The following is a 23304-nucleotide window of genomic DNA, read 5'->3' as shown; positions in this document are numbered from 1 at the left end:
CGTAATAAAATAAATTATATATATATATATACATATATATACACGCACATGCGTTATTTTACTCATATATTGTGGCTTGATACCCCGTTTATTTATTTGGACACCAAAGTCTACTGGTCAATATCTACTGAATAATATACTAGAAAATGATACGGTGTCGCCTAAAAACAAGGTAAAACGATTGACTTCGAGTCTAAGAGGGAGCTGATGGTACAAGTATACTACACTAATCTTAATAGTCGTGCTTATTTTAATAAATGATCAATAAAATCGTGGTTCAAAAAAATCAATAAAATCTAGTTGGGGTATTTTAACAGGTTGGTCACTTACTCGCAGCAACTTTTTTTTTGGACAACTTTAATGTGTGTGTGTGTTTTTAAATTGTGAAAGGTCTTGACAAAAAAAAATTGTGAAAGGTCAAATATTTTTATTAATAATTTCATTTGGAAAATTTATGATTTAAAACATTTAGCAGTTATATTTTAGAATATACATGTATCATACTACTCAGTTTTTGCCTTCCGTTCAACCAAAAATGGAACACGAGTGAACGCTTAAATTAGCACAGGAACTGAAAGTATAGCTATTACGGCTGAAAAATATTTATATAAACTGATTTTTTTTTTATGACCCTGGTATCCGGGTCCCCGAGAAAATCCGACTAGCACTTAACGACCGTCCAGTTATCTGAACCACTAAAGGCCCGTCGGAGCCCGTTGAAGGCTTCCAGGAGAGCTGGTGAGCCTCATGTTATAGCACCAGTGGCCACGCGCAGTTAGGCTTCTCCGTATTGGGTCCAAAGGTCCATCAAGATAATCACCCATGCCAGTAGGTGCCCTCGAACCCGTCACCCCGAAGAGAAACTACCTGGGAGCGAGATTGTTCAACACCACTGGACCACTAACGCGCGGTTAAACTGAAATTATTTGATCTAGTTTAAAGCTTTCATGGTTAAAAAAAAAAATACATGGTCATGTTAATGTGAAGTAAGGCCAACTAATTAGTCAAATTAGTGGTTTGCCTCCGTATTTTCCAAGCTCACAAAAGATCCCTCAAAAGTCGAAAGGTGGCCTTAAAATTACATATACCTTCAGATTTTAATATGATTCGCTATATGATACAAAATTATACAAACACAATCCAAAAATTATTGTAACTTATTTTTATAACCACTAACAAAAAAACACGCGCATACGCATGCATATAACTTCATTTTAAGTCCATTTTAAGTCTGGTCGGATAATGTTCACAAGTTTCGGTCAAATCTAAAAATTCCTCAATATATTATTTTTGATCCAATTGACATTATCAAAATCTATGGACCTAATTTATAATGATAATTTACAATAAATTATATTCAATAGAATATAATTTATTGTCAGTTAGACTAGTGAGAAAGTAAATTAAAAAAAATATATAAGCTTTTTCTTAGCAAAAATGAGAGGAAATGGTGCAAGTTCATAATACGAAGCTTTGGGGGAGTTTAATACAGATGGAGGCTAATGATGTATATTATATGATAGTCTGGAGTCAAGGATTAGCAAACAAGAAACCGAACGGCGCGATTCTCTTCTCCAGCGCTCACGTTTCATGCTTACTTCTAACTATAAGATCAAGCTTATGGAGTATCCTATCCACAGTGGATGCTGAATTTTTTTTTTTTTTGGGATGCTGAAGCTAATATTAATTTTGTTTGTGTTAATCAATTCAATATATGAGAATATGCAAAACCATTCAGATAAAACTATGGGATGGTAAGTTCTAGTCTTGATTTTAACAGAAAGCTTCAAACCACATTAATGATATTAATGTAAGGTGGTTCTTAGGTTGAGTTTCATGTTCGACTATCACAATTCATAATCTATAGATAGAATTTTTGAATGATCTTGATACTTACTTATGTTTAATATTTTAAACAAACTCCAACAAAAATTAAAAGGTCAAGGTTTCAAATTTACTTTCAAAACGGAGCCGCATTTTAATTATCTTATACTCCCTCCATATTCTTTTACATAACGTTCTATAATTTTCACACAAATTAAGGCACTTGCTAAAAAGTCATTTCTATCCTTCATCATTAATTGACCATCATCTCTCGTAACACATTATTCCACATTGAAACTCGAGTTTGTTGACTAAAAATAATAACATGAGGGTAAATAAAGTCATATATATCATATTGTGCATAGTTTTATGAAAACGTCAAATATAATGAGACAAGAAAAATAGTCTAAAACGCCATGTAAAAAGAATACAGAGGGAGTATTTGGTTTACATTATGTATATAAAATTTTCGGATTAAATTTATTACTTTTTTCTATTAAATTTAGTTTCGAGGTTGTTAAATTCTGTACCTCTTGTCCAGTCAAATTTCAAGTCTCTACTAACTCAACAGTAATTTACTACGATCATGTAGCTATGTTATTGTGATGAATGATGGATTGCAAAATTAGACCATAGGAGCAATAAAAGGGGGTTGTTATAGGCTCACTATTAGAGAAGTGACGGTGAGTCAAGTGTGAATGAATGCTTCGTGTGACAGTGGTCATAGAGTATGTGCATCATGCCATGTGTCTAGCTCTTATGACGTGGGTTGTTTTGTTTACTGATATGAAAAGCAAGCCACGTACAATCGGTTTCCCTTCGATTCTGTTTGGTCTCTTTGACTGCAATTTCTCAAAGCCAAAATTCCTCATTCGCCGCGCATGCAAGCGCGTGCTGTTCAGTTTACAGTTTTTTTTTTTTGAAAATTTTACAGTGTTTACTTTTAAGTTTTAAGAGATCTTTTTTTCTAAAATATCTTGGTTATGAATGGATTATGTTGAACATGATTGTTGGTTTCCTGGAGATTAATTTGGCTAGTAAGTATGTATATGTGCACATATGTAATCGTTTTTGAGCTAGTCCTCGCGTCCCTCCCGCGTACAATTACAATAAAAAATTAGGTATCCACATGTTTGTTTTACTTCATATTTAATTTATTTGGGATCCAAAACCCTCATATGTAGAATCGCTTACGGCTTTGCAGATTTGTTGGTTACATCATCGGCTATTCGTTTGAAAATTAGTCTTCTATATAATTTTTATAAACTATCAAACGTTTAAAATTTCTTTATATAAAAATAAATAGAAATACCGAAAAGAGGATCGAGAGTGAATTAATACTGTCGGGTAAACAGAAACAGGAAAAAAGAAGAGACAATAAAGAAGGTCAAGAGGTTGGGTTTTCAAATCTCTGTGCACGTACGTATACTATGATGTGATTGTGATAGTGGAGAATGGAAAAGAGGGAAATAATTACTAAAATGTCTTGTCTAACTTACAAAAGCTATACTTACTGATAATGACATATGGTTTTGTGTTTGTGTTTGTTTCAGTGTCATACGTTTTCTCGTAGTCCGGTTTATCTAAATCAACGCTCATGATGATACGCTCTTAGAACATGATTGAAGGAGGGTTCTTAGAATGAGGTTTTTAGCGAAACATAAGAACTCGTCTCTTAATTTTCAACTAAAAAAACTAAGAAACGGCTTTTAAATAAGAGATTTAAGAACCGGTTCTTAACTTTTTTAATTAAAAGTTAAGAAATAAATTCTTAAATATCGGTAAGAACCCCACTCCAAGAACTTTCCAGTAATCATGTTCTTATCAATATAGGATTATGGTCAGAATTAGACATTTCAAGATATTTCTTTCCTACAATTCATTGTGGGAATATATATACATGTATACACTCAAATCCGTAAATAAAGGAAGAAATGGAGAGAAGTAGAGGTGTGACAGGGGATGTGAAAGCGTGAAAAGAAATGTGCATGGGGAGGGGCCGCTAGGGCTTAAGTTTATGTAATTTTAAAATGCAAATTAGGGCTTTAAAGCTATGCACATTTGAGCTATATGAGTCCAATCGATCACACGTGGTATGTGCATTCTGATGTTGATTTTCATCATTGCGTATATATATCATTCAAGTAAACGTGTGGTTTGTCTTAGACCGCGTTTGTTTGGTTTAACTTTTAATGACACTAAATATCTTGAACATATTACAAGAAGATCATTAATAACATTGAATTTTGGAATCCATATTAATTGGTCATACGAAGATATATTAGAATTATATACATGAGTGGTATTCACGTTAAGACGCAGAAAAATGAATAAATAAGCGGCTGATCATTCAATAGTGTTCACAAACTTACATTGTCAGTCCGAATAAAATTTTAATTTTATCTTATATAAAATGACGATATTAGTTCATCGACTTAGATATGTAAGTAAACAACCCATCTCTTTCTTTCCTCTCTGTCTCTCTTTCTACTCGAAGATGATGACAACGAATTTGAACGGCGGAGGAAGAGGTGGAGGAGGAGAAGGACCGTGCGGGGCGTGCAAGTTCTTGAGGAGGAAGTGTGTTCGAGGATGCGTTTTCGCTCCTTATTTCGATGCAGAGCAAGGGACTGCTAGTTTTGCAGCGATTCACAAAGTGTTTGGAGCAAGCAATACCTCGAAGATGTTACTGAGATTGCCTTTGCACAAGCGGCTCGATGCAGTGGCCACGCTCGGTTACGAGGCTTTGGCTAGGGTCCGTGATCCTGTTTACGGCTGCGTTGGCCATCTCTTCTCTCTTCAACACCAGATCCTTTATTAAAACATTTTCTTAAGTGCTAGTGGATTATACGTATATACAAATTGAGACTTACAAGCACGGTCTCTATGTGTCTTTAGGTGATGAATCTACAAGCTGAGATTGCTCATGTTCAAGCTCGTCTTTCAATGTTTCAGCGTTTATCTCTAGTCCCACCACAACAAATGCAGCAGCCACCTTTCGATCTAGCGTATAACAATGAATATCCGATGGAACCAACTAACTTGGATGTTGTGTGGGAAGAAGAACAATTACCTCAAACAGTTCGTCTTTAAGTATTTACCGACAGTCAAACTTCCGGCTTGCAGTTTAGGTTAGGTCCACAAGCCATGCTTATGTATTATAGCAATGGAGGTGTCTGGAATATAAGTTGACGAGACTATTTATTCTTCATATTTCCACTTAAGATCATTACTTTCTTAATAGGCCCATCCTAAACGGTAGCTAATTACTAGTAAGGCCGTTACCACTAGGTTTCGGTGTCAATAAAGAAAATAGTTAAACAAGATTACTTAAGCTTTAACATTTTTCTCTGTTTAAACCAATGCATACGATGATCGGGGCTTTAAGAGCCATAGTGGGCCTTTTAGTTATTTGCAGTGAGAATAATTGAAGGCTTTAAATTTGATCTGAACTGGACCAGGTTCGTATCGGTTTCTCTAATTTCCATTAGCTTCATTAGTTTTTTTTTTTTTTTTTTTTTTTTTTTTTTTTTAAACGCTGATTTATTAGGATATTACAATTATGATATGAAAAAGATTACATAGACGATTCGACAACCGACAATACTACCTGTCTTATGAAGACCTACGCCTAACTGCATCACCTGAGCCGTCCTATGAAGATCCACGCCTAAACAGATTTACTTGCACCATGTTGAAGATCCCTTGTAAGCCTTTCTTCCGTGTAGTCTGCATAATTGTTTAGTAAATCGCTATCTCCGGGACTTGAAACCTGGATTTCCTGTAATCTACAAGAAATTGCATAGTCTGGGATTCGAACCCCAGACCTGGGTGTAGAAGCATTTAAACCTTAACCAATAGGCTACAGTGCTTCCACCAAAGTAAGTATAGGACAAGTCTATGTGAAATGTGACCAAAGTGAATATATGAATAGTCTATGTGCAGAGTGATTATACCATGCATTGCTAATCGACATATTTACAGATAAGAAAATTCGATTGGAATGAACAATCTGGCAAAGTCATATCCTCTTTGCCGATGACACGATGTTTTTTCTCCATACAAATACCAAGAGCTGCGAAGCACTGAAAGGAGTTTTATTCAAGTATGAGACGACATTCGGACAAATGATTAACCCATCTAAGTCTTCCATATCCTTTTTCCTCGAAAACCCCACAGTGTCTATCGCGTGTCCAATCTTACCTCGGGATCGAAAAAGAATGAGGAGTGGAAAAATATTTGAGACTGCCGGAACACTTCGACCGTCGGAAAAAAGACTTGTTCACGAGTATTGTTATCCGAATTCGACAAAGAGCAAGCAGCTGGTCTTCGCACCACCTATCAACAAGGTCATATCCTATGAACAAACACAAAATACGCTTCAAATTTATGTAATGAGTGATATTAAATTCAAATTTTCACGTTATTTAACTGTTGGCTATAATATATAGATTATTTTGATGATTATCTTTCCAAATGGCCTGATCAAACTATTTACTACATTTTGTGAGTTTTTAACTTTTTATTTAAAACTTACGCATTTTTTTACAATAGGCGTATATATGATGTTCGGTTCTTCTTTCGCAATAAATATACTTGGCAAAAAAAAGAAAAACTGAAAGGAAACATTTTATGGATATCCATTGATTACAGCTATATAGTACATTTTGTGAGTTCTAATTTGTGTTATGAAACCCATTAACTAGTAGTCGTGTAACCAGTATACATATTTCTCTAAGAGCATCTCCAAAAAAGAACTCTATTTTGAAGTTTCCAAAACTATATATTTGAAGTTTCAATGTGTTATTCTCCAAAAGTAAAACTTAAAACCTAACTTCAAAATTATTTATATTTTACACTATAGTCCTTATATTTGTCATAGTTGATGTAAATTCATAAAACTTCTATAAATAACTAGTACATATATATAAATATTACAGAAATATTAATTAAAAAAATCTCACACTAAAATATAAAATTATAAATAAAATTACATAATTAAATATTAAATTGCAAGCAAATACTACATTATTCCATAAAATTATTTCCGTAATGCTCTCATATATGATCAACTAGTGCATTTCGAAGTAAGAAATGATTCTCTTTATTTTTTATTTGTAGATTACGAGCCAAAAATTGTTGAAATCGGATATCCTCATAATATGGCCGCTGATAGTTTGATATCATCAAACGAAAAAATCCTTCCATCTTTTAAACGAAAGTACAACAAGAAGGAAAAAAGGTTATGAGATGATTGAATTACGGCTGCAAAATGAAACAAAAAAATTAGCTTTTAAAGAAGTAAAAGAGGAAAATAAAATATTGCTAAAAAACTTAGCTTCTATCGATGATGTTAATATTCGTGAATACATTCGATCTGAACAAGAAAGAACCGTACGAAAAAGCGTCAAGAGCAACAATAACAATCATCTTCGGTTACACAAAATTTGTTTGGACACTATTTTCGAGATTTGGGAGGTTCTGGAGTAAATTTATCAGACTATTAGTGTTGTTATAATATTTAAATTTGAGTAATAATTATGTCTCCATGTGTCTTTTTAATAAGTTTTTATTATGGGGTTTTGTAATATTCTTGTTGTTTAATTCTAGTTTTAAAATATTATAAATCTTGTTTTAAAAATTTTATTTAATTTTATGTGTAAAACTTAAATTTATAAAACAAATTTGAAATATTTATGAGATATAAAAGTTTTAAAGATTAAAACAATAAACAAAGAAAATTTAAGAACTATAAATATGATGTATAATTGTAAGGACCAAAATGTAAATAAAAAGATGAAACTTCAAATTTGAAGTTTTGAAGTTTTGAAGTTTTTTTTGGAGAATAAAAAACTCTATATTTAAAGTTATAGAGTTTATTTTGGAGATGCTTCGACGTCATTTTGTTTAGTATCATTTGCATTTAAGGGAAAAAATGGACCATGATGTGAACCCAAACAAAAAGAAACCATGGGTCACGCGCATTCATTGTATCTATATAGCTGTAATCGATTTAAATAGAACTACTTTAAGTATATAGTCCATCTACGATCTATCCTTAGGTACGTAGGGATCGTCGTTCCCCTATATACTAGGGTATCTATAGTCATCGAGGGAATTTGGAAAATAAAAATTTATATAAAATATATAAATGTTGTTAATCTTAATCATCCAAACATCTCTAATGCATAATTTTATTTTTTACACCAAAATAGGTTGGAGTTAACTTTTACTTCATTCTATTCCAGTGTGGAATAAGAAAATGACTAACGAGTAAAAGATAATATTTTGTTTCATCTTTTTAGCCACAAATTAATGTTTTGCTTCATTTGGAAGTAGTTCAACTTCTTACTCCATTTTGGAATAAAAAATAAAGTATGATTAGAAAAAAAACTATTTTAAATTTTGTTTTAATAGAAATTTTTGGTTCTTCCTTCTATTTTAATTTGTCACTTTTTGTATTTGTTGCAGTTGGAAGTTGAACTCTTAACTAATTAGTTATGCTTAATAACCCATATGAGATGAATTGAAACCGAGTAATTAACTTAGTTTGGTTTGGACATGTAAAAACATAATATAGTTCGGACAGTAGTAAACATTAGATGAAATGAAACGGATTAATTTCTGTAGCTGGAATTTAATTACAACTTTAAAATGCCCGATATAAATAGTTAAATTATTCTAAAAAGGTTAAATTTTAGTATATAGAAAAATTGATAATTTTTTTTTTTACCGTGGTGGTCCAGAGAGATCGAACCTTTAGCGGCGCGGACGCTCACCCGAGGGTGGGTCATGGTCAGGCAACGGTCTTTGGTCTCGGACCCGCATGTAAATTCTCTGGTGTCCAGTGCGAATCGAACCCGGAGCCGTACTTGCAGCCGCAAGCCGTTTACCACCCGACTAACTCGTCCTGGTTGAAAAAAAAAAAAAATTGATAGTTCGCAACACCAACAAAGCAACGGCCCGAGAAAGACGGTAGCTTTGTGGAGACACACAAATAAGATAGTCGCAGGATCATGTGCCACGCCTACACTTTCTTTCCAATTCCATCTCACTCACGCGTTCTTTTTTTTATTCTTTTGATTATAAATACTCACGATCTAAATAATATCCCTTAACCTATGCATATATAGAACATGCATATTATATAATAATTAATACATTCCACCACTAGAAGCCAAAACTATGGTATATATAGTAGGTCTGGGACGGATCGGGTATCCGGACAATTTTAAGATATCCAGATCCGGATTCTTATCCGACGGATCCATAATTTTACTATCTTTATCCGGATCCGGGGTTCGCGGATATCCGGGTGTCGGATATCCTTCTAAAAATTATAATATCCGGCGGATATCCGGATCCGGATTTAGATCCTTAAAATAAATAAAAAAATAATATTAATATATATAAAATATTAACAATAATTTAAAAATAAAAATATATATAATTTTTTTAATTATTTCTATGTATAATAGTACAAAATTTACATAAAATTTATATATACTATTATAAAAATGAAAATATATTTAATAAAATTAGTTTTTATATATAGATATTACTATTTTTGAAATAGTTATTAATAAAATTTACGGATCCGGATATCCGGACTAAAAAATCAAGATATCCGGATCCGGATTCGGCTTTGACGGATCCAACATTTTACTATCCGGATCCGGATTCGGCCTCTCTGGATATCCGGATTTTCGGATCGGATCCGGATCGGATCACGGATCGAATCCGGATCTCGGATAAAAGTTCCAGGCCTAATATATAGCAGTAAAAAAATAAACTCGGTTGTGCATAGAGGGATGAGAGAATGAAACATAACGGAATCCAATAACAATGTCTGTAATAAACGGACATGAGAATGTGAATTATTATAAAGAATAGTATAGAGGATCTGTAAAATGTAGCATTGATATGACGGATGTATATAGATTGTATATAAATATAATAAAGCAAATTTGTAATAAAGAGAGAAGAGGGCAAAACGGGGAACATGTCACGCGGATAGGTGTGAGATAGTAAATGACGTAGGTTCCGTTATTTAAGAACCCTTTAGATGTTCATGTTCCCACACACCACAAGAGAGAGAGAGAGAGAGAACATGGGGAGAGAAGAAGATGACAACAAGAACGGAGACGGAGAGAGAAAGCTGGGAGATGAAACGCCGTCATCTTTCTTGGACGGAACGGGGTTAGTTTGTGTAACGGGAGGGACTGGTTTCATTGCTTCATGGCTCATCATGCGTCTCCTTCAACGTGGCTACTCAGTTCGAGCCACCGTTCGAACCAACCCAGGTTCGAATCTATTTCATTATTTTCCATTAGCTCCACTTGTTTCTCTTTTAAATACTCTGAATTACTATCAATTATAGATTTGCCAAATGCAAGTAAGATTGCTGTTTATTTTAGGGTTAATTGATTGGTCCGTTTTAGCATAAAGTACAAAAAGAGAGATACTAGTTTATAATAGATACTATAACATTTAAAGTTGATTTTTGGCTCGACAATAATAAAATTATGGGTGTGAAACATTTATTGTACTTGGCTGGAATGATCTGTCAGTTTGTAGGATCGTGAATCTCCATAGCTATGTCATGTTCCATGCATCTTCTATAAATAAAGTCAACCATCTATTGTATTCTCAAAAATTAACAACCAAATAATATAAATTGTGATAGCTAATAATTTTGTGTCTACGCTTAATACAGAAGGGAGTACGAAAGATATAAATTCTCATATAAGCTACCTAACATAGCTATCTTGAAGCTCCTTAGCTATGTCACGTTCCATGCATCTTCTATATATAAAGTCAACCACTATTACATGCTCAAAAGTTAATAACAAAATAATACTATAAATAGTGATATGATAACTAATACTAACTTTGTCTCTACGCTTAATACAGAAGGGAGTAAGAAAGATATAAGCTACCTAACCGAACTCCCATTTGCTTCGGAGAGGCTTAAAATATTCACCGCGGATCTCAACGAACCGGATAGTTTTAAACCGGCTATCGAAGGATGCAAAGCCGTCTTCCACGTGGCACATCCCATGGACCCGACCAGCAACGAGACCGAAGAGACCGTAACGAAACGCACCGTGCAAGGTCTTATGGGGATACTGAAGTCATGTCTGGATGCTAAAACCGTGAAGCGTTTTTTCTACACGTCAAGCGCCGTGACCGTTTTCTACGGCGTTGGAACCGGTGCTGGAGGAAACGGTGGAGTAGTAGATGAGAGCGTTTGGAGCGACGTGGAAGTGTTTAGGAATCAGAAGGAGAAGAGAGTGAGTAGCTCTTACGTTGTGTCGAAAATGGCGGCGGAGACGGCGGCGCTTGAGTTCGGCGTGAAGAATGGATTGGAGGTTGTGACGCTTGTGATCCCTCTCGTTGTCGGACCTTTTATATCTCAGTCGTTGCCTTCATCCGTCTTTATCTCTCTCGCCATGATCTTTGGTACTCAATTCTTATTTAAGATATCTTATAACTTTGGTTACACATGCATACTAGGTATAATGTTTTATAAGAAAAAAACTAGAATCTTAAATTTCGTAAAATATTAACCAAGTTATAGTCATCAAAATGGTAAAAAGCTTCATCATATCAAGGTTCACATCTTTTTTTTCTCTAATAAAATCAATGTTAAGATAAAGTTTTATTGCTAATAAATCAAGGTTTAGATCTTCACATACAAATACTTTTTTTTGGCATACAAATACTTATAACATGAGTTATAAGGATAAGTCTCACATTATGTCTGGAATCTTTGGTTAGTTATTTTCTAAAAACTACAACATGCAAATCCTAGTTAAATTACTCGTAAACATGTGGACGTTCATATATAATTGGCATCTTGAGTAACTATTCACGATAATAATTTCATATTTTTTTTTTGTATTGAAGGAAATTTCAAGGAGAAGTACTTGTTCGATACTTACAACATGGTGCATATTGACGATGTAGCAAGGGCGATGATATTTCTATTGGAAAAGCCAATAGCGAAAGGGAGATATATATGTTCGTCCGTGGAGATGAAGATCGACGAGGTCTTTGAGTTTTTGTCTACGAGGTTTCCTCAGTTTCAGCTACCTTCAGTTGAGTAAGTATATTATTATTTCTACTTGTTTTATTGGTCTAAGCATTTGATTTATAGTTATAATTTTTGTGTGGGTACGTACAGTTTGAAGAGTTACAGAGTAGAGAAGAGGATGAGTCTGTCGTCGAAGAAGCTGAGGACTGCAGGGTTTGAGTTTAAGCATGGAGCTGATGATATATTCACCGGAGCTATAAAGAGCTGCCAAGCGAGAGGCTTTCTTTAAAACTCTTATGGGTTTTTGATTTTAAATTTGTATATGAATTGAAAATATCATTTCTTTTATTCCGTTTTGTAAGGTGTTCTGCCTGTTGACGAAAGAAAAAAATGTTTCTACTTCATATATTTTTTTGAATAATTAATTGGAGATATATGAAAAGCAAAAATTATAAACAAAAGATGTCGCCCACCGTGGGGCTCGAACCCACGACCACAAGGTTAAGAGCCTTGCGCTCTACCAACTGAGCTAGACGGGCTTGTTGATTAGTAAGCCGAGAAGATTTTACTAGATTTAATCTTGCTGTTTAGTAGTCCGTGAAGCATTTGTTGAAGGAGAATGAGGAAGCTGGTTGTGTATGTTTTACAATGCAATCCATTCTGCTTAGTTCATGTTAAAGTTGAACTCGTGTGTTAGCAACGTTTCAAATGAAGCTTTACACGTTTTCGGAAACAACTCTTGTGACTTTAATTACTTCTCATGCTACAATTCATAGTGTTCATGGAACCCAAGGCACTCTTGCTACTGCTTTTCTTGATTTTGGTACGGTTCCATTACCCAAAATTTATCATGTTTGATCAATTTTTCTAGGTTCAGTTTACCTAACGATATTTCATCTTCACCTCTGCAGTTTTAAACCGGGCATTTGCTATAATTAAGCATTATGGGTTTGATTATGCACATCTAATACTACAACATCTAGACTCATAACATATATTCAGTTACAACATCAAAGTATGATTCTAATCTTTTTCATGAGAGTGTAATCATTATCAAACTTCAAAGCCTTTTTTGCTAAATACTTCAAAGCTTTTCTTGTAATTGGTTACTGAACTCAATAAGGAGTTGAGGAAAAGCAAACTTTATCAGTTCTCTAATGATTATGTATAGCCATTCTCACGTTGAGAAGAATCTTTCCTCTGAGGACTAAGGTTACATTCATATATGGTGGCAAAGATTGTGCTTAGTATACATCTGTATGTGATAAAATAACGTTGTTTATGATGCATGAAGTATATTACTAATGCGTTTGTCTGTTGTAAAAGATACCCTTTCGAGAGGGAATTATGAAATGAAAAGAAATATTCAGAAAAAAAAAAGATGATAAGAGTTTTTGATTATGGGAGATTATTTTTTTTTGTCATGTAACGTATATACATCATAGGACTCGCAAAGGGGTAAAAGAGGATATCTCAATTTAAGCGTCTGAACAAATGCTCCTCTCCCGACAGATGATCCACATGTCTAATCCAACGGCTAGGATGCTTCCTCGAGTCACCACGCTGGTTTCCACCAGCAGCTCCCACGTGTACCATGTCCAACCCACTCCCAACAGGTAAAAACACTGATCTCACCACACGTGTTCCTGTTTTCAACACATCGTGCCATTTAAACCCAGATATCGCTCTCTGCGCAGCGTTTTTACACACCAAAACCGCACCCTTGTTACTCAATTTCGCAAACCTCAGCGTTTTGACGAACTCTCGCCGCTTCGAGTCTACCACCAAGAAGTCCACGCCTGGAAACTCCTCCATCGTGTTCTCAACAGATTCTCCGACCACCACAACCTCCGTAGCTTCCGTCGTAACGATTCCTCTCATGGCCGACACGTACTCCAGTCTCGACTGCTCATCTGGTACTATACACACGTGTCTACCGCAAGTGTGACTAGCAGCAACCGCGAGCCCTACGCTAGTCGCGAGTGGATCGTCACGTGACCATGTCTCAACGATTAGCCTAGCGTTCCATCCGGCGGCCGTAGCTGATAAAAACTCCGCCACTCCTGATTCTTTGTAGCTCTTACACTATATGCATGCAAATTAAAACTGATCAGGATAAATAAATATAAGCACATGTAACATATCACATATGATTATAAGTTAAATCACATACAAATCTAACGGTGTTGATGTAGGCTTCAGAGGCGGTTTCAGGCGACCAGACAAGCTTCATGGTGAAAGTTCAATGGAGATTTTGTGAGTTTGTGTGATGAAGAAAGTGGTTAGGTTATTATATAAATGGACAGACGAAGCGTTGACATTTTCCTACACTAATTAACAATGTGTCAATTGGTCTCATTGCTACCATTTATTACTACTCCCTATTCCCTATGCTTGTCAAAAATATATAATTTCATTCTATATCTTTTTTCTTGTCAACAATTTCATACTGTATCTAAAATGAGTTATCTAAATTAAGTCATATCGTATATCCACATATATGCTTATTTGATTAACTAAGTAGAGTTTGTTTTGTAGTTATTTTAGAAAAAAAACAAATAATACTATAAATTATAAGAATTATATTTAAATAAAATTTTATATAGTACTAGTTAATTATTTTCATTTTGGTCCATGTTTCGCTTTTCATCCTAATGGCCGACTGTGAAAAATATACGTTTAGATCAAAGGATTTGATCGCTGACATTGTGGACTTGGTGAGACAACTTAAATTATTACATTAGATGGTCAGCCTCAATCTTTGATTTTTTTTCTCTTTTGCTCATTTTTAATCTTGGATTTAAGCCTTTGTTGAAGATTTAAGCCTTTGTTATTTCAACACAATGACGATTCGATTTTGTTTTTTCTGTGACACTCGCTTTCATTGTGCCAACCTAAGGTTATTGATATAAGATAACATTAAAATATATAAACTCAATTTCATCGCCGGCTAGTTTGGTTGATTATGCACGTACCATCCATGTACGCTAAACAATATGCGACAAAGATATCTATTATTTATTTATTTTTAATGAAAAGATATCTATTAATTACAAAGCATGTAATATTAATTATTAAATGTATAAATGGTAGCTCCATCGACTAATTAAAAAAATGTGAACAACAAAAGATTATTGTACTTAGGTACAACAAATATGAACCAATTCCTGGCTTGATTTAACAAACCAATATTTGAATTTCGCTGATAAACATAGACTTTCTTTCTTAATCTTGAAATTATTCTCTTAGTTATTATATGGTCAAACTAACTAAGCCAATATTTTAATCTTAACACATATACTTGATTCTTTCAACCTTGTAAGTTGTAAATCACTTTAAGCCAGTAAGATCTATCGAATAAGTGAACTTGTGAGTGTGTTGTGTAGTCCCCAAACGTGCAAGTAACTATGAATATTTTCTTTTGAATTTCCATTACACTAAACAAGAGGCAAAAGTGCTCACCAATGTTTTACATGAACCATCTTTAGATACACAAACATTAAAGTTTCAAACAACCAAACTGAACCAAGGAATCAAATACTATCGGTAGTTATGAACTTACTTTGCATAACCGTGATAACTTAAATCGAATATTAAGCTAATCATATACTATTTTGGTCGAGACGTGCCTTTAGCATGGCTCCTGATATAGTAGGAACAACCACATCTAGCTAAGTACTCTTAAGCTATTTAAATTCTGAAGTTGACATGATTTAAATTAGATTTACTATTGCGTAAACGACAAATTCGCGCTTTCGTTTTATACTAAAGACACGATTGTTAAATTGCAACTTTGCATTAAAATATTATATTAGTTTATAAATAAACCAATTTGATAAAGGGGATAAATGTACGATATGTCGTACCACTCCATCCTGACTATGACTTACCAAGAAGTCAATGCTTATCACAACTTGCTTATCAATATCTTATCATCACTAGCACTTTTCTATTTTCTATACATATATTATTGTGCAGTGATCTGTTTGGCGGATAGATTGTAATCGACCTAAATTTTCTATCTAATTTCTGTAATATACTTTCAACTCGAATAGTGTAATTATCTTTCGTTTTTTGGTGTCCCCTGGTCTCTCCGTCAAATTTAAAAAAAAAGGAGTTCAAAAAAGAAGTTGAACACACTAAAATCATGTTTATTGGGGTAACCCCTAAGTGAGTTCTTAGTTAATATTTAAGTATTAAAATTAAATTAAGAATTTATTCTAAAAAACACTTAATTTTAGTTTTTCAATGCTAGTTTTTTAGAACATCATTATTCACTATTAAAAAACAGTTTCTTAACTTTTTAGTTAAAAATTAAGAAAATTTTTTTCATATTCTCATAAAAACTCCGCATTAAAAAACCGTGGATAATGATGCTCTTAAGTCAGGAGTTCTTAAAAAAAAAAATTATTGTGGATTGGAATAAGAGAGAAGAAACATATTATGGAGTATGATTCTACAAAGAGACTTTTGTCAATATGACTTCGGTTCATACAAACTTAAATATACAAGCCTTTACTAAAACTCTCATGACTTTACAATATATATCCCCCAGTTTCTTGTATAATTGTTGTACAAATGAACTTTACCAAACCTGAGACGAGGCTGCCTCTGCCTAGTTCCATCAAAGAAACAATGATGAACCGTCACTCTGATACACCTATCATCAACATGAGAAGGATCTGCTCCAATCAACATGCTGCCCAAAGTAACATCTGTAAAACCAAGAACACAAAACTAAGCACCAGTCACAACACTCACAAATAAACCATAAACATAAACCTATAACCTCACCTAGAACATGTGTTGAGTACTAATATGTACGGTTAAAAAATATAGAAACCTTGATGTTTGTTGCCGATTCTCTGCAATGCAGATGTACATCTGTCGTAAAGCTTGTCGAGACTTTCTCCTCCACCCTAAATGACCAAAAAAAAATAGCACGGTTCATCCATATGGTAAGTAAGCTTCTTGTTTATAACTATAGCTTACTGGAATATCAACGTCTGTGCAGTTAGATGAGAAGGCTTTGTAAGCTTCTGGACGAAGTTTGGAAGCTTCTTGATACACAAGACCTTGCATATCCCCTAAATGTCTCTCCCGCAAATCAGGATCAGTAAGTATCTACGTAACAATTTACACACATTTGAAACCTCTATTTGAAGTCCTAACCATGATTATTAGGAGGTTCTTGGGGTGGGGTTCTTAACGGAATATAATAACCCGTCTCTTAACTTTTAACTAAAAACGCTAAGAACCGGTTCTTAAATAAGAGTTTTAAGAGCCAGTTCTTAACTTTTTTAGTTAAAAGTTAAGAGACGGGTTCTTATATTCCGCTAAGAACCTCGAACCCCCCAATAATCATGCTCTAAGGATCCAACTTGGAATAATATACTAAACCAACCAAAACAAAAAGAGCATAAAGGTGGAAATTTTAGGAAGAGATTTATCCAAAAGGAAGTGAGGTTATAATACCTCAAGGGTGCCGCATTTAGCAGCAATGATCTGAGCAGTCTCAAAGGCTCTCTTCAAGTCAGAAGAGTAGACATAAGATATCTTAGGCTCCTTTGATCTGAAAGTCCATCACTTGTATCATGTATGTGTGTTAAGATCTGAAAGTCAGAAGAGTGTACTAACTAATACTATGATGCAGAAGTTGAATCATTTGAATAATGTACATATTTTAAGTAATTGATGGAAGTCTAAATGATTTGTATATCAAAATATCATATAAAATTATTTATTTAAAAATAATTTACTCATCTTAGAACATACATATTAAGCACAAAAAAAAACCATTGAAAGGTCGTTGATATTGTAAGCTAGTTGGGCCACCTTAAATGAAATAATTTACCATTGGGCCACAATTTAAGAGCCTGGTGGCCTGTAAGCATATAAGCAATACTACACGACGTCGTTTTAAGGTCTGTCCAACGAACTATACAGCCGTTAAACGATCACGAATTCGCGCGTTGTGTCTTCTACGAGTATCATGCACGTTCCGTCTCTCTCGGAGAGGTGGAGGATCCGTTTATATGAAACGCAGTTATGAAAATCTCACTCTCATTGAGTCGAACCCGAGACATGAGCTCTGCTCTTGTTCTGTTTGATGCTCGAGAATGGTGGACAAATTCTCGATGTCCATTGTTCTGAAAGCTTGTTATAGGTTAGGGTTTGTGAAGGGAGAGATGAAGATTCATGGGTTTCTGAGAAAGACCGGAACTTGCTATGAAATGTAGTTGTTTTAGGTTTGCTCGCCAGGTGTTCGATAGAATGCCGCAGTGAGACTCTGTTTCTTATGACTCCATGATTGATGGGTTCACTAAATGCGGATTAATAGAATCTAAGGAAGAAGAATACAAAACAATGTTCAACATAGTTGTCTTAAAAGCTTCCCACAAGACCATTCAAATGTCTTAAAAGCTCTTGTTTTACAGCCTAAGTACATCAGCTACAGTTACAAGGAGAAAAGATGTTACATCATGGGGGGAACCTAAACAGAGCTACGATCGATCAAGAAGTGGTGATCGTCTGAAAGCTTTTGGTGGGAGTAAGCAAAAAATTTTGTTAACTGGAAACTAATAACTCGCGGCGAGTTTATTCAGTTCTTGCATAACATCTTCCATGGATGGTCTCTGGTTTGAGGATTCATGAGTGCAGAGAAGACCAAGTCTAGCCAGCTGCTCCGCCTCTGCCTCGGGAAACCTCTTTCGAAGATTCAGATCTATGAAGTCTTCGTTCAATCTTCCAGACTCTACGGCTTGTAAGATCATCAAATGGCTGATTCTGCTTTTACCACTAAGTATCTGCAACAGAATCATACCAAAGGCGTAGACGTCGCTCTTGTCAGTGAACCTTCCTGTAGTTATGTACTCAGGAGCTAAGTATCCCATTGCAGCACTCGCTTTGAGCTTCGAGAAGACGATATCATCCGTGAAAAGCTTGTGAAGAGCGGAATCAGCAAGAGAGGGATTGTACCAATGGTCAATGAGAATCTTCTCTGCTGATAGATTCTGGTGAACTATTGCAGGTTTCTTCCCATTTTCTCCATGCAAGTAAACAATACCTGAAAGGAAAAAAAAAAGACATAAGACTTTAAGTACAAGAACATAGTTTAGTTAATGAGAGAATGAATCAAAAACTAACCTCTAGCGATTCCATTTATGATTGAGACTCGAGTAGTCCATTCAAGAACCTCTCCTCCACTCTCTTCCTTCACATCAAGATACTGCAAAAGATTACCATTAGGGACAAACTCGTAGATAAGGAAGCACTCTCCTCTCCCTTTAGAGCAGCAAAAGCCTCTCAGCCTCACTAAGTTCTCATGCTTCAGCAATGTCAACATCTTCAACCCTTTGAGAAACTCAGATTCATCGGATTTACAGCTCGATTTCGCTATACATTTGATGGCTGCAACAGAGCCATCTCTAAGTACACCTTTATAAACCGAAGAGACGTTACTCTTCCCCAACAGATTAACCTCAGAGAAGCTCTGAGTCGCTCTCTCAATCTCCTCGAGATTGAACATAAAGCTCTCAAAGACTTCTTGAGACAACGCACTGTTGTTACCACTGTTCTGTCCTCTCCCTAAGGGATCCCAACCGTTTGCGTACTCTAAGCTGATCAACGGTGAAGAGCTTTTTCTTCTTGAAGCTTCTTTGAAGTTGTACTCGGTGCTTACCCTACCGTCTATAGCATCGAGACTGCTTCCTATCCTCTGTTTCCTTCTTCTGTACCATGTGAACGTTGAGCCACCGAAGATTGCAACTGCGAGTATTGATCCTATTAGTCCCATGACGATGCCTAGAGATGAGGACTTTGAGGCTTTTGATGAGCACGCGCCATTGTTGTTGTTACTGCAGTTGCTTCGTTGTACTACTGCAGACTCTGGTTTCACATCGTTGGTTGTTATGAAACTCTTTGGGTTTGTTGGGTCGGGACGGTTTAGGTTCGGTACGTTGGAACCGGTGCAAGCTTTTAAATCTGTGAACCCATCTCCGCATAAACCGTGGTTGTTTGAGTACTGGAACCCACTGTTAAGCCTCTTCAAAGCTTCAAAACCCCAAAAAAAAAGAAAATTTAAATACTAAACCAAAAAGGCTGGTTCCGGTTCAGTTAAACCGGTTTGAAGAATTGTATACCAGAGGGAACGAAGCCGGAGAAGGAGTTGTTGCGAATGTCTAGAACTTGAAGCGAAGGAGCAGCAGCGAGTTTTACCGGAACAGGACCAAAGAGATCGTTGAAGCTCAAATCTAGCCTAGTCAGCGTACGAACATCGCCTAAACTCGCAGGCACAGCGCCGGAGAGTTGGTTGTACTGTAAAGCCAAGACAGTTATCTTCTTGAGAGAACCTAATTGTGTCGGTATACTCCCACTTAACTTGTTGTAACATAGCTGAAGCACTGCAAAAAAAAGCAATAAAAATTGTGAAATTACAACTTTTAATTGAGTTTGCATTAATGTTTGATTTTATTTATGTTTGATGAAATTTATTTTTGTATTTTGGTTTTAGTTTTCAGTGTTTTTATGAAATTATATGAGTTTTGACTAAAAATTATGAGGTTTTAGAAGAGTTCTTGAATTTTTTTAAAAATTCAATTGATTTTTTTCGGTGTTTTCTCGTTGGTAAAATTGGTTTTTATATTTTGGTTTTGGTTTTCGATGTTTTCATAATTATGAAATTATGAGTTTTTGAAAACCAAAATTTATGAGGTTTTAGAAGAGTTTTTATTTAAAAGAAAAACCAAGAACTCTTTTAAAACATACACCAAATTCAAGAAGACAAGAACTGAAACTTTTCTAAGCTAATGAAATAAAACCAAACCTGACTCACTTGAGATACTTTTTGCTGCAATAAATGAAGCATGTATGAGTGAGATTAACTAATAAGGCATGCATAAACAAGACTGACCTTGAAGATTGTCTAAGTTTCCGATCTGAGGAGGTATTTCGCCGGAGAGATTGTTGACGTTGAGGTATAAATCGGTGAGGAGAGGCAAGTTTGAGATGTCTTTAGGAATCTGACCGGTCAAGGAGTTGAAATGAAGGTATAAACCGGTTAAGCTAGTGAGAAGACCGATAGAAGGAGGGATAGTTCCGGTGAGACCCATTCCTTGGAGAGAGATGTTAGCTACACGGCGGTTTCCGTCGCAAGCAACACCGTCGAAGGAGCCGGGGGAGCAAGGGTCGGCGTCGGGAGTCCATGACGTGAGGAAGCGGTTTTGAGGGTCAAGAGAGGATTTGATGTCGAGGAGAATTTCGAGCTCTGATGAGGAAGATAGTGAAGGAGAAAGGAAGAGGAAGATGGAGAGGATGAGGGAGAGTGAGAGTGGAGAAGCCATGTTTGGTTGTGGAGAAGAGAGAGAGAGATGGAGAGTGGTGAAGAAGAAAATGAATATCTTTGGTTTTTGAAGCAAAATTAAATTCGTCTTCAGGTTTTGAATAGTTTGTGTTTGTTAATTTGAAGAAAAGGTTTTGGACCACAAGATGATTCAATCGTAAAAGAAAATAAATATATGTAATGAAATTATAAAACACAAAGTTATATATTTGACTACCTGTGATATCAATCGAAGTTTTTTATTTTTGCATTGCTCTGAAATGACTAAAGATATTAAAATAAGTATTCTTCTATTTTTTTTCTTGTCAACATTTTATTTTTGTACTTTATACGGTAAAGATTCCTTTTAAAGACTTTTTCAGAGAAAAAACAGTAATAGTTAGGCTAGCTTTTTTCAAAATTGAAAATGATAGCACTCTCTCTAGATTTAGTGGTAAGAGAAGTTTTTTCTTTTTCAGTGCACCAGCTACAAAATCGTACTTTGCATATCATTGTTTTAACTTTTCATACATCCATTAAAGTTAGGGTTTACTAATTAACATAAATCTGTTTCAATAAGCGAATTCAGAAATGATTCATTCTACTATGCAAAAAAAAAAAAAACTTATTAATACTCAATGCAAATTTTACATTTTGGTTGAGATTTCATTGTGAGAATATTTATACTACTAATTAAGAAAATAGAAAACTAAATTAGAGTTGTACTTGATTTTCAGATCAGCGCGAGTAATACCTGATGACTATCTCATATGTTCACATGGGAATAAGATACAAAAATAAATGGCATTTCTTGACATTATTTCAATAAATTACTGTATTTGGTGCAAATAATTGTAACATAAATAAAACAAGAGTAGTTTATATTTTATATAGATTATTATGTGATATAGAAAGATAGAAAGGCATCCAAGAGGCATGGGGTGAAGAGTACATAATGGGACAAAGAAAGATGATGGTGGCAAGTCAATAGAAGCAACATGTGAACATTTTATTTTACACAATTAATCAAACAATAGGTAATTTTTCTAAAACATGTGAACTTCTCTTGAGTTAGTGTTTTGCTATTTTCTTGATTTGATTACATAAAAAGGTAAATGGACCAGCACCTCGCTCTACTCTAAAGTATAACATGTGAGTTCACAGAAACAAGAAAGACATAAAGCAAGATAATAAAGCAAAAGGCTAGATGGCTCCTTCTGAATTCTGATATTTCACCTTTTGTAATTTATTACTTCGTGGGTACTGGTGGATGGTATATTATACACATAAAATATTTGTGTGTGTGTGCGCGCGCTCATATGTCGACAGAGGGAATGAATTCATTGTAGTATGAGTGCAGCCGAGAATTATCGAAAGTAATGTGTCCATTATAACTCTTGGCTAGTGCAGTCAAGTTTCTAAATTCATACATAAACCTCAAGTAAAAACAAGTGATCTGTGACCAGTTAGCTAGCGTACATCCACTAAACGAAACATATTTTAAAATCGTTAACTAGTGGTTTTATATTCGACATGACTATTAATAATAATATAAACATGAATATAAGGTATAATAAATCTGTCACATATTTAATACTACTATTACACAATATATGACCCTAGCGGTAAAATTTGATAGTACATATAACAGTAATTCCTTTCTTTTTATTTGCTATGAAAACCAGTAATATTTTTCTATATACCAAAGATTAATATGGTAATGTATTATCATCAAAGTCACTCCTTATACAGTATTTGAATCGTCTTCGTCTCTAAGAGAAAGGCCTCACACGTTAGCAGACCCCGCCTGTCCCATTTTGTATGGAGGCGATGTTTCATAGTTCATACGATTGTTACAACAAAAACTTATAATAATCATTATAGTTGTATACTAGGTAGAGATCCGCGCCTTGCGTGGACCGAGATTAATATTACATTAAAAAAACACAATTTTCTTTAAATATATTTTAAAAATTTATAATATAAAACGTGAAATACTAAAACTAAATAGCATGGATTAATATGTACAAAAAATTCTGGTCAATTTATAATTCTATATAAAAGTAATACGAATTGTTTTTTTTAAATACCACATCCCAACCTTTTATAATCCATGTTTTAAATG

At 34.7% G+C, this 23304-nt stretch overlaps 4 protein-coding genes and 1 non-coding gene across 6 annotated transcripts; 2 read left to right on the top strand and 3 right to left on the bottom strand.

Moving 5' to 3' along the window:
- Positions 1 to 1324: 1324 nt before the first annotated feature.
- Positions 1325 to 5194, top strand: LOC106395756 (LOB domain-containing protein 19-like). Its single transcript, XM_022715124.2, has 2 exons — positions 1325 to 4579; positions 4723 to 5194. The coding sequence occupies exons 1-2, from the start codon at positions 4238 to 4240 to the stop codon at positions 4915 to 4917; spliced, it is 537 nt and encodes a 178-aa protein (XP_022570845.2). The 5' UTR covers positions 1325 to 4237; the 3' UTR covers positions 4918 to 5194.
- A 4678-nt stretch (positions 5195 to 9872) lies between these two features.
- On the top strand, positions 9873 to 12268 carry LOC106370194 (protein BRI1-5 ENHANCED 1). Of its 2 annotated transcripts, none has more exons than XM_048755303.1 (4): positions 9873 to 10127; positions 10738 to 11286; positions 11734 to 11924; positions 12011 to 12268. In XM_048755303.1, the coding sequence occupies exons 1-4, from the start codon at positions 9890 to 9892 to the stop codon at positions 12077 to 12079; spliced, it is 1047 nt and encodes a 348-aa protein (XP_048611260.1). In that variant the 5' UTR covers positions 9873 to 9889; the 3' UTR covers positions 12080 to 12268. The 2 variants fall into 2 exon arrangements, with proteins under 2 accessions (XP_048611260.1, XP_013665701.2); XM_013810247.3 differs by having other exon boundaries at positions 11734 to 11929.
- A 58-nt stretch (positions 12269 to 12326) lies between these two features.
- TRNAK-CUU lies at positions 12327 to 12399 on the bottom strand. The gene has a single exon. It is a non-coding gene; the product is annotated as a tRNA-Lys (tRNA).
- Positions 12400 to 13240: 841 nt separating this feature from the next.
- BNAC04G56930D lies at positions 13241 to 14333 on the bottom strand. Its single transcript, XM_013810250.3, has 2 exons — positions 14034 to 14333; positions 13241 to 13945 (listed from the first exon to the last, which is right to left on the bottom strand). Exons 1-2 carry the CDS (start codon positions 14091 to 14093, stop codon positions 13334 to 13336), a joined length of 672 nt encoding a protein of 223 aa, XP_013665704.1. The 5' UTR covers positions 14094 to 14333; the 3' UTR covers positions 13241 to 13333.
- Positions 14334 to 18217: 3884 nt separating this feature from the next.
- Positions 18218 to 21345, bottom strand: LOC106371203 (protein NSP-INTERACTING KINASE 2-like). The gene is made up of 4 exons (XM_013811236.3): positions 20772 to 21345; positions 20002 to 20262; positions 19007 to 19912; positions 18218 to 18926 (listed from the first exon to the last, which is right to left on the bottom strand). Exons 1-4 carry the CDS (start codon positions 21199 to 21201, stop codon positions 18439 to 18441), a joined length of 2085 nt encoding a protein of 694 aa, XP_013666690.2. The 5' UTR covers positions 21202 to 21345; the 3' UTR covers positions 18218 to 18438.
- Positions 21346 to 23304: the final 1959 nt, after the last annotated feature.

Source organism: Brassica napus, chromosome C4 (assembly GCF_020379485.1).
Source record: "Brassica napus cultivar Da-Ae chromosome C4, Da-Ae, whole genome shotgun sequence".
NCBI classification, from domain to species: domain Eukaryota; kingdom Viridiplantae; phylum Streptophyta; class Magnoliopsida; order Brassicales; family Brassicaceae; genus Brassica; species Brassica napus.
Note: the sequence above shows the minus strand (reverse complement) of the source record. Positions and strands in the feature narration are given on the sequence as shown.

Excerpts from the sequence above, each read along its gene's own strand:
- BNAC04G56930D (XM_013810250.3), bottom strand. The coding sequence starts at position 14,093 with ATGAAGCTTGTCTGGTCGCCTGAAACCGCCTCTGAAGCCTACATCAAC. Across the intron at positions 13,946-14,033 it reads ACATCAACACCGTTAGATTT|TGTAAGAGCTACAAAGAATC; the intron begins GTATGTGATTTA and ends GCATGCATATAG.
- LOC106395756 (XM_022715124.2), top strand. The coding sequence starts at position 4,238 with ATGACGATATTAGTTCATCGACTTAGATATGTAAGTAAACAACCCATC. Across the intron at positions 4,580-4,722 it reads GTTACGAGGCTTTGGCTAGG|GTGATGAATCTACAAGCTGA; the intron begins GTCCGTGATCCT and ends ATGTGTCTTTAG.
- LOC106370194 (XM_013810247.3), top strand. The coding sequence starts at position 9,890 with ATGTTCATGTTCCCACACACCACAAGAGAGAGAGAGAGAGAGAACATG. Across the intron at positions 11,287-11,733 it reads CTCTCTCGCCATGATCTTTG|GAAATTTCAAGGAGAAGTAC; the intron begins GTACTCAATTCT and ends TTTGTATTGAAG. Across the intron at positions 11,930-12,010 it reads TTTCAGCTACCTTCAGTTGA|TTTGAAGAGTTACAGAGTAG; the intron begins GTAAGTATATTA and ends GGGTACGTACAG.
- LOC106371203 (XM_013811236.3), bottom strand. The coding sequence starts at position 21,201 with ATGGCTTCTCCACTCTCACTCTCCCTCATCCTCTCCATCTTCCTCTTC. Across the intron at positions 20,263-20,771 it reads AAACTTAGACAATCTTCAAG|TGCTTCAGCTATGTTACAAC; the intron begins GTCAGTCTTGTT and ends TTTTTTTTGCAG. Across the intron at positions 19,913-20,001 it reads CTCCGGCTTCGTTCCCTCTG|CTTTGAAGAGGCTTAACAGT; the intron begins GTATACAATTCT and ends GGGGTTTTGAAG.